The sequence below is a fragment of the Oryctolagus cuniculus genome, chromosome 1 (assembly GCF_964237555.1).
Source record: "Oryctolagus cuniculus chromosome 1, mOryCun1.1, whole genome shotgun sequence".
NCBI lineage: Eukaryota > Metazoa > Chordata > Mammalia > Lagomorpha > Leporidae > Oryctolagus > Oryctolagus cuniculus.
Genome location: NC_091432.1, coordinates 137122863 through 137133965, shown reverse-complemented (window position 1 = coordinate 137133965; position 11103 = coordinate 137122863). Strand labels below are relative to the sequence as shown.

At 43.8% G+C, this 11103-nt stretch overlaps 1 protein-coding gene across 1 annotated transcript; it reads right to left on the bottom strand.

Moving 5' to 3' along the window:
* Positions 1-8185: 8185 nt before the first annotated feature.
* LOC103347952 (ubiquitin-conjugating enzyme E2 W) lies at positions 8186-9793 on the bottom strand. Its single transcript, XM_017341236.3, has one exon. The coding sequence runs from the start codon at positions 9777-9779 to the stop codon at positions 9324-9326; it is 456 nt and encodes a 151-aa protein (XP_017196725.2). The 5' UTR covers positions 9780-9793; the 3' UTR covers positions 8186-9323.
* Positions 9794-11103: the final 1310 nt, after the last annotated feature.

The following is an 11103-nucleotide window of genomic DNA, read 5'->3' as shown; positions in this document are numbered from 1 at the left end:
AATATTTCCAACTTTGTTGGCGCTTATATATACTTTTCTTTTTATTTATTTATTTATTTTTTATTTTTTGACAGGCAGAGTGGACAGTGAGAGAGAGAGAGAGAGAGAGAGAGAGAGAAAGGTCTTCCTTTGCCGTTGGTTCACCCTCCAATGGCCGCCGCGGCTGGCGCGCTGCGGCTGGCGCACCGCACTGATCCGATGGCAGGAGCCAGGTACTTATCCTGGTCTCCCATGGGGTGCAGGGCCCAAGTACTTGGGCCATCCTCCACTGCACTCCCTGGCCACAGCAGAGAGCTGGCCTGGAAGAGGGGCAACCGGGACAGAATCCGGCGCCCCAACCGGGACTAGAACCCGGTGTGCCAGTGCCGCAAGGCAGAGGATTAGCCTAGTGAGCCGCGATGCCGGCTATATATATACTTTTCATATCCATTCTTACTACAACAGCCAAACTTTGGATTTTCTTTTAAAAGATTTATTTTGATTTTTTTTGAAACACAGAGATACAGAGAGAGAGAGAGAGAAAGGGAGGGAGGGAGGGAGGGAGGGAGAAAGTGAGGGAGGGAGGGAAGGAGATCTTCCATCCACTGGTTCATTCCTTAAGTGGCTGCAGTGTCTTGGGCTTTGCCAGGAAGAAGCGAGGAACCACGAGCTTCCTCCGGGTCTTCCACATGGGTGCTGGGGCCCAAGCACTTGAGCCATCCTATGCTGTCCTCCCGGGTGCATAGCAGGATGCTGGATCAGAAGTGGAACAGCTGGGTCTCAAAGTAGCACCCGTATGGGAAGCTGGTTTCTCAGGTGGCAGCCTAGCCTGCTGCTCCACAACACCAGCCCCCAAATTTTGATCCAGCCCTCTCCCCTGATAACCCCTTACTTTCCCTGAAGTTAATGATTATCTTTCTTTTTTGAAAAATGGGCTCAGGGGCTGGAGTTGTAGGGAGACAGGTTAAGCTGCCACTTGCAACACCAGCATCCCATAGGAGTGCTGGTTCAAGTCCCAGCTATACCACTGCCAGTCCAGTTCCTACTAATGTGTCTGGGAAAGAGGTAGAAGATGGCCCAGAATACTTGGGCCCCTGTAACCCATGTGGGAAACCAGATAGGGTTGCAGGCACCTGTCTTTGACTTGGCCATTGCGACCATTTGGGGAGTGAACCAGCAGATGGAAGCTCTCTCTCTCTCCCTCTCTGTAACACTTTTATATAATAAAATCTTTTTTTTTTTGACAGGCAGAGTGGACAGTGAGAGAGAAACAGGGAGAAAGGTCTTCCTTTGCTGTTGGTTCACCCTCCAGTGGCTGCTGAGGCCGGCGCAATGCGGCTGGTGCACCACGCTGATCCAATGGCAGGAGCCAGGTGCTTCTCCTGGTCTCCCATGGGGTGCAGGGCCCAAGTACTTGGGCCATCCTTCATTGCACTCCCGGGCCATAGCAGAGAGCTGGCCTGGAAGAGGGGCAACCGGGACAGAATCTGGTGCCCCGACTGGGACTAGAACCCGGGGTGCTAGCCGCAAGGTGGAAGATTAGCATATTGAGCCGCGGCACCGGCCATAAAATCTTTTTTAAAATGTGCTCTGTTTTCTGTATACTTATAATGTTCCTGTACTTTAGACTACTTGCCTATATTGATTTGTGTTATGTTTTCCCATGCTGTTTTGTCCTCTGATCCTGGAGAATTCTTAGTTTTAAGGTGTCTCTGGCATCACTGTGTCTGGTGCCAGCAGAAGCGTCATCTGATCCCAGCCACCATAGTCCTCATGGGTCGTAGCCTGGGTTTCCCTCCCATGGGAAGCATATAGGTTAGGGACAAGTAGCAGGAACTGCCTGGCACGCTCCAGCATTCTGCTTCCCTGACTGTCCTTTTACATTCCGAAACAGGAAGGGGAGTTATGTTGCTTTTTGCTCACTTTAGTACCAGCCACTGGTAAATACTCTATATTTCTCTGAGACTCATGTGCCATTAGCCCAGTCCCTAGTGCTAAAATCTGTACTGGTGATTGTTACATTACTTGTTTAAGCAACAGAAATCAGCTTATGGGGAAGGGAGAAATTGACAGAGGAATACTAAGGTATCTTGATTGGAAAAAGATAGAGAAATTATGATAAAAGTAACAAAATGTGTTAAAGAGATCATAATGACCACAAATTGGGAATACCTCTTCCCAGGCAGGCCTGGGGACTAGGGAGGAAGTCTTGGGCAGTGTCACTGGACTCGAAACCTCTGTGTTTCCATTTTCAAAATCCCAGGAGAGAAAATGGAGTGGCATCAGCTTGTGGTGGTTGTTTTCTTCTGGTCAGGGCTGGCTGTGGCTGTGTCTCAGGGCACATCCCAGAAAAGACAGAGGTGGTGTGAGCAGGGCAGCTGCTGTCTGTGCAGCAGCAACTGTTTATTCATATCAACAGGCCAGAATTTACTTATAGATGAAATTGGGCTGCCATGAGAACCAAGTGAGGTAATGTGTGTGACAGTTCTTTGCAGACAGAACAGTGCATAGCCCAGGCCCCTGTTGCATCTGCCCTCCCTGTTCAGCCTGCACCTGCCTCTCCCCATCTAGTTGAGCTCAGGTAACCACTGGAAGTACTTCAGACACAGCATGATGAACAAATGCCACACTTACATGCTTAGCCACCCTGGTGTTTTGCCGAGTCTTCATGGGGTAACCCCAGCTAGGTTACTGCCCTTCATTGACCTAGGACTCTCCTCTTTCCTCTACTGTTCTCCTTATGGTACTGTAGGGAGGGGTTCTATCCTTTCAACCTGTGTCACCTTGAAGAGTGTATACTGTGTAACCTGGCACAGAGTAGGCACAGGTAGATGTATGTGGGTTGAATGCACAAAACTATAACATGTTTACAAAATGAATGGATCCCATGTCAGTCCTTATGCTAATTTTGTCATCACCAGGGCATGGAGATCTGGTCCAGCCCTCTGCAGCCTGCCACTCTGGTGAATTTGGTGACTTACCCTCAGCTGCAGCTGGTTGTCACAGTGGACACACAGGGATTGATCAAAGCATGGAAAGCGGAGACGGGGCAGGAGTGGGCCTCCTCCTACCTACCAACCTACCCTTCTGCACTGGAAGCCTGTGGCCATCCAGAGGGCCACCTCCTGCTGGTGAGTGGCTCTCAGACGTCCTTTCAGGGTCTTGCCTCCTCCCAGGCTGTGGACGCCACCATGAGCTAGGTCCCTGTCCCAGGGGGACCATGCCTCTGTCCTACGCAGATTCCCTTAGGCTGTTCCTTGCCGACCACGAGGAGTGCAAACTCTTGTCCTCACTGTTGGTTTCACACATGGCAGCAGCAAATCTCTGCAGATCTACTAGTGTAGCTCTCCCTTTCGTTCACAATGAGCTCCAGCTCTGTGGGCTTCTAGGGTTTTTGTTCCCACGCCCCTGCCTTCCTTTCTCTAGGCCTTTGCTCACACTTTCTTCTACCTACATTTTCTTCTGACTGCTGTATTCTTTTTTTGTTGTTGTTGACTTCTGATGCCAGTTATTTCTGTTTAGATTCATCTTGCAATCATTTTCATTCAAAGGGAAGCAACCTTGGATTCAAAAGTAATGCTAGAAATCAAGTTAAAAAACAAGCAAACGAAAGTCTGTTTCAAAATCTTGCAAGAGATTACAGGCTAGGTATGGGCTGTCTTTGAAATACACTAAGTTGAGGTCAACCCAACAGTATTTTCTAAAACTCTGTGGATGAGGAAGGCACATGCATACCCTCTAACACATGTACAAAGAGCACTGTCTAATATTAACATAGAAAGGAAAGGTAAGTTTTAATCAGCAGAGTGGAAATTTGTTGGGCAACATGTGGAACCTGGCACCTGACACCCTCTCCAGTTCCTGCCTCACTGCCTCCCACGAGCCCCAGCTCTAACTCCTGCCAGGCCCCTGCTTCCTTGGCAGTTCCCCTGCTCCCTCCCAACGCCCACTGCCAAACACACATCCATTCTTCCTCTTAGCTCCCCATACCTTCCATACATTTAGTTTATTCTGCATCAGTATTCATTAGTCTCTGAGCATCTCACCCTGACCGCTGCATTCTTATCCTTCATCCCTGCTTTTTTTTTTTTTTTTTTTGACAGGCAGAGTGGACAGTGAGAGAGAGAGAGAGAGAGAAAGGTCTTCCTTTGCCGTTGGTTCACCCTCCAATGGCCGCTGCGGCCAGCACGCTGCGGCCGGCGTACCGCGCTGATCTGATGGCAGGAGCCAGGTACTTATCCTAGTCTGCCATGGGGTGCAGGGCCCAAGCACTTGGGCCATCCTCCACTGCACTCCCTGGCCACAGCAGAGAGCTGGCCTGGAAGAGAGGCAACCGGGACAGAATCCGGTGCCCCGACCTGTTTTTCAAGTCCTTTCTAAGGCCCAACTCAGGAAAGCCTCTTCGACCAAATGCGATCCTTTGCCCAAGATGTAAAAGGCCTCCAGTTTCTGGGACATTTAGTTTAGAGACTGTTCTTCGACCCTGGAGAACGTTTGACCAGGGAGAAAAGTAATGATGGTGTTTATACCAGGTGAAGGACATGGTTCTCAGATGGAAATAGATCACTCACACATGGAGAAGGAGTATCAAAGGTGTGGGCACCTGGTATTCCCCCCCAAAAAGGAGAACAGACATCCAGGAACAATTTAATAGTTAAACAAATCTAATCCTATAAAGGAGAGGAACTTAACAAACAAGAATATTAAATACATAATGAAATATTTATTTTCCTCCGAATTTGCTTTATGCAATTGAATGAATGTAAATTAATGAACAGAAATTTAAGTAAGGTACATGTAACAGTGAAACAATATGATAATGCAATTCCTTTCCAATTTTTCTCAAATTCATCTTTCTTTTTGAAATATTTATGTATTTGAAAGTCAGAGTTACACAGAGAGAGAGGAGAGGCATAGAGAGAGGTCTTCCATCTGCTGGTTTACTCCCGAGATGGCCACAATGGCTGGAGCTGGGCAGATCCGAAGCCAGGAGCCAGGAACTTATTCCGTGTCTCCCACGTGGGTGCAGGGCCCAAGGACTTGGACCATCTTCCTGCTTTCCCAGGTGATAGCAGAGATCTGGATCAGAAGTGGAGCAACTGGGACTTGAACTGGTACCCATATAGGATGCTGGCAGTACAGGTGGCAGCTTTACCCACTATGCCACAGCACTGCCCCTCAAATGCATCTTTAAATCTTTCCATCATATGACTCATAAGGAAATTAACCAACATATTATGTGGATACTACAGGTAGATGTGAAATTTTAAAAGGTACTTATGACATATAAATTCCTCTAATGCATTAACAAGAACCTTCAAGATACTTGTGTTTTGGATGTAGATAAATGTTAGAAACAATTATTCAGCTTAATACAAAGTAAGAATGCTTCTGATTGCTGTGTCAGGTTGAGACTGTGTCTCCTTTTTTGCTAATGAATGATTTTTAACTGTAATATCACTGCATGAACAAATATGTCTGTCACCTTTGAGTATGTAAGAAAAAACAAACACATGTTAAATGGACAAAACATTGCCCTTGAATCTTTACCAGACTCTCTGTACATCTTAACACTTTGAAATCTTGGAAACTTATTTATTTATCTAAAAAAAAATTTGTTTAGGGGCTGGCCCAGTGGCATAATAGGCTAAGCCTCCACCTGCAGTCCTGGCATACCATATGGACACCAGTTTGTGTCCTGGCTGCTCCTCTTCTGATCCAGCTCTCTGCTTATGGCCTGGGGAAGCAGTGGAAGATGGCCTACGTGCTTGGGCCCCTGCACCTGCATGGGAGACCCAGGAGAAGCTCCTGACTTCATATTGGTCCAGCTATGCGGCCATTTGGGGAGTGAACCAGCAGATGGAAAATCTCTCTCTGTAACTCTGACTTACAAAATAAATAATTATTTAAAAAGATATATTTATTTCCCCCTTTGTCAGTTTATTTTTGGTATGTGTATGCTTTCTTTTAATCTTTCCTTGATTAAGCAGTGGCTTGTTCATTTTTTTTAACTTTTATTTAATGAATATAAATTTCCAAAGTACGATTTATGGATTACAATGGCTTCCCCCACATACCGTCCCTCCCACCCACTACCCTCCCCTTTCCCACTCCTTCTCCCCTTCCATTCACATCAAGATTCATTTTCGATTATCTTAATATACAGAAGATCAGCTTAGTATACATTAAGTAAGGATTTCAACAGTTTGCTCCCACACAGAAACATAAAGTGAAAAATAATAGATGATTTTTTTTAAATGATGATGAAATCAGATCAGACCTATTGTCATGTTTAATCCCAGTGAGAGTCAAGTTGGGAGTTGATAATTTCTTTCTTTTTTTTTTTTTTTTTTTTTTTTTTTTTACAGAGGATCAGTTTAGTATACATTAAGTAAAGATTTCAACAGTTTGCACCCCCATAGAAACACAAAGTGAAATATATTGTTTGGGTACTCGTTATAACATTAAATCTCAATACACAGCACATTAAGGACAGAGATCCTACATGAGGAGTAAGTGCACAGTGACTCCTGTTGTTGACTTTACCAATTGACACTCCTGTCTATGGCATCAGTAATCTCCCTATGCTCCAGTCATGAGTTTCCAAGGCTATGGAAGCCCTCTGAGTTCTCCGATTCTTATCTTGTTTAGACAAGGTCATAGTCAAAGTGGAGGTTCTCTCCTCCCTTCAGAGAAAGGTACCTCCTTCTTTGAAGACCTGTTCTTTCCACTGGGATCTCACTCGCAGAGATCTTTTGCCAGAGTGTCTTGGCTTTCCATGCCTGAAATACTCTCATGGGCTTTTCAGCCAGATCCGAATGCCTTTAGGGCTGATTCTGAGGCCAGAGTGCTATTTAGGACATCTGCCATTCTATGAGTCTGCTGAGTATCTCACTTCCCATGTTGGATCACTCTCCCCTTTATTTATTCTATCGGTTAGTGTTAGCAGGTACTAGACTTGTTTATGTGCTCCCTTTGACTCTTAGTCCTTTCATTATGATCAATTGTGAACTGAAATTGATCACTTGGAATAGTGAGATGGCATTGGTACATGCCACCTTGATGGGATTGAATTGGAATCCCCTGGTATGTTTCTAACTCTACCATTTGGGGCAAGTCAGCTTGAGCATGTCCCAAATTATACATCTCTTCCCTCTCTTATTCCCACTCTTATGTTTAACAGGGATCACATTTCAGTTAAATTTTAACACTTAAGAATAACTGTGTATTAATTACAGAATTAAACCAGTCATATTAAGTCAGAGATACATAGAGACAGAGAGGCAGAGAGAGAGAGAGAGAGAGAGAGAGAGAGAGAGGTCTTCCATCCACTGGTCACTCCCCAATTGGCTGCAATGGCTGGAGCTTTGCCAATCCAAAGCCAGGAGCCAAGAGCTTCTTCTGGGTCTTCCACATGGGTGCAAAGGACTTGGGCCATCTTCCTCTTCTTTTTTTTTTTTTTTTTTTTAAGATTTTTATTTATTTATTTGACAAGTAGAGTTACAGACAGTGAAAGAGAGAGACAGAGAGAAAGGTCTTCCCTCTGCTGGTTCACTCCCCAAATGGCCACAACGATCAGAGCTACGCCAATCTGAAGCCAGGAGCCAGGTGCCTCCTCCTGGTCTCCCATGCAGGTGCAGGGGCCCCAACACTTGGACCACCTTCAACCGCTTTCCCAGGCCACAGCAGAGAGCTGGACTGGAAGAGGAGCAACCGGGACTAGAACCTGGCTTTGGGCCATCTTCTACTGCTTTCACAGGCCATAGCAGAGAACGGGACTCGAACTGGCACCCACATGGGGTACTGGCACTGCAGGTGGCAGCCTCACCCACTACACCACAGCGTCGGCCCCCTACTTTTTAAAAAATCTGATTATTGATTTCTACTTTGTCCCATTTTACCTTATAGAATGTATTGAGATTTCCACACAAGTGGACTGTATATTCAGTTTTTATGACTGTCTGATGTGTGCGTGCAAGGAAGGTGTATTCTCTATTATTGGGGTACAGAGGCCCAAATGTATATAGTCTTTATTAATTGTTTAATTCTTATTTATTTGCTTTTTGTCTACTTGACCTTAGACTGTGAGCAGAATTATCATTATTTTTATTTCATAACAATAGTGAAAAATATTTAAATACTAGTTTTATTGATGTATTCCACTAATTCTCCTTGTGTATGTTTTTTTTTTTTAAAAACATTAAGCCTCTGTCAAAAATGTATTTCTTATTTTAGGATACAGGATTGAAGACAAGATGATACTTACAAGTAAAGAAAATTTACAAGAAAAAGCTTGACAAAAGTTTTTCAATTAAAGTATTATAACATTCAAACAACTTAAAACATAACAAAAGAAACAAGATTGCAAACAAAAATGTTTATGGATTTTCCAAACATAAATAAATGAAATAGTGTTTAGGCAGTAGGGCTCATGCTGATGGCTAGTAGGAAGTAACAGAGTGTAATCTACTTGGAAAAAAACCTTTAATGTACAAATAACAAGCCCAAATTATGGACTGCAGCAATTTAATCATCACTGCCATTTCTCTTACTTCCAAAATAAAGCCTTGATTAAACCATTCATACCCTATATTACTCACACCTTTACTTCAGAGATTGAGGAATTATATACAACAAATGAATTTATTTTCACCATAGGGATAACATATTGTACCTCTCTGCCAATGTTACTTGAAAACCTTCCATGTCAAAACAATTTGACAGCAGATATAAACAATTAAATAAATACGCAATGATCTTTCATTACAGTCCTTTGAAGATGCATGTTAATTCATGCTGTTAACCTTAGGATCACAGTGCATAGAATCCAAATATAAACAGTTGGGGTGCCTTTCAAAGTAATGTTGGATCCCTCACTTTATTTATAATCCCACTATAACCGCTAAGTTCATTTCATAGGCCCTATCATGCATTAATCATCGAGTGGCAGAAGCTAATGAAAACTTTTCCTGTTACAACGTCCATTGCCGGCAATGAACGTCTTCAAACCACCAGGGAAGTCATTGTTATTGCACAATACATGAGGACCTGGAACTATTCCAAAAGCTTAAAAAAATAAAAATAAAAAATGGAATTATATTTGACATTTCCTGACACCTGCATTGATACTGTATGACTAATAAAAGCATGTCGGTTGCCTGGACTGAACCAGCGATCAACATGCGCCCAGAATGCACACGAGTAAAAATGCAGTAAAAGGAAGTAGTCTTCATTGCCTATAGGTCACTTCCAGTCAAAGGTTAAAGTTCAAAGACTGAATGATCAAAGTGCTCATTTTCTCAGTAGGACTATCTTCTGCTAGGAGAATGATAACAGTGGCATCATCAACAAGTATCATCATGATACCACCATTTTGTTTTCTTTGGATTCTTGTTACATGTTCGCACATAAAAAGAATTATCTGGTGGTCGTCTCTTTTCTTTGCAGCTGGAAAGCATACTAATAATGCTAGGACAAACTGACTGGACTGAGAGCGCTGGGGACCAGTCTTCTGTTAGAATGGATAAACAGATATGACCATTGCTATAAACATGAGGATGAACAGGAATATTTTCACCAGTAAACATGACCTGAGGAGAGTCAAAAGGATATCGACTACTAAATTTAAATAGAAGTTGAAATTTTTCCCCTTCATATAAGGTACCTGGTGCACCCTCCATGTCTACAATCCACTGTGTAATTGAATTTTGAACGCTCTTTTCATTTAAAGTCATCCCTGGAGGCGGGTCATTTTGCAAAGCCAACAGTTCTTTCTGTAGTCGTTTCTGCATTGACGCCATGATGGAACCATCCCCCCCCTTGTGTATGTTTTGTAAAGGTGATGTGGTGTTTCTTTGATTATAGGTGCTTGCAAATATTTCTTCATTGTGAATTATAGCCTTTTGAATACATGGTAAAGTGACTATGGTTTCATTTCATGCTTGGGCTTGAATCCTGCTCTCTGCACTGTCAGGGTCTTACACTTTTTTCCTTTTTTTTTTTTTAAGATTTATTTATTTATTTGAAAGTCAGAGGTATACACAGAGAGAAGGAGAGGCAGAGAGAGAGAGAGGGAGAGAAAGAGAGAGAGAGAGAGGTCTTCCATCTACTGGTTCACTCTCCAGTTGGCTGCAATGGCTGGAGCTGTCCTGATCCAAAGTCAGGATACTGGAGCTTCTTCCAAGTCTCCCATGCAGATACAGGGGCCCAAGGACTTGGGCCATCTTCCACTGCTTTCCCAGGCCGTAGCAGACAGTTGGATCAGAAGTGGAGCAGCCAGGACTCGAACCAGCGTCCATATGGGATGCTGGCACTTGAGGCAGTGGCTTTACCTGCTGCACCACAGCGCTGGCCCCTACACTTACTTTCTAATTGCACTTGCTTGGTGTGCCTTTACTTTTTCCTTCACAGTTGACCTTTGTTTTCAGTGCCTTCTTTAATATAGCACAGAGTTGTGGAGTGTGTCTTGTTAACCTGAAAATCTTTTATTTTAGTAAATAAGTTGTCATTTATTTTTTTTAAAGATTTTATTTATTTGAGAGGTAGAGTTACAGACAGTGAGAAGGAGAAACAGAGAGAAATGTCTTCCGTCCGTTGGTTTACTCCCCAAATGGCCACAATGGCCGGAGCTGTGCTGATCTGAAGCCAGGAGCCAGGTGCTTTCTCCTGGTCTCCCATATGGGTGCAGGGGCCCAAGGACTTGGGCCATTTTCCAATGCTTTCCCAGGCCACAGCAGAGAGCTGGATTGGAAGAGGAGCAGCCAGAACTAGAACCAGTACCCATATGGGATGCCGGCGCTTCAGGCCAGGGCCTTAACCCGCTGTACCACAGTGCTGGCCCCTAACCTTGTGTTTTATTTTGTTAGGTTTACTGCATGATGTGGCTTGTTTACTGGCTTCCGTTCTCTGTATCTGGTTGCTTTCCTTTTCCATGTATAGGCTGGTGAAGGAAGAGGTAATACCTTTTGTTATTTAGGGAGCCTCTCATATTTTTATTGTAGTGGTTGCCTTTATCATAATACATTCTGTGGTTCCCTTAAACTAGTTTTTCCTTTTTATTAGGCTTGCACTAGTTTATGTTGTTGGCTTTAAATGGTGTTCTGTTACACCCATGGCAATCAATAA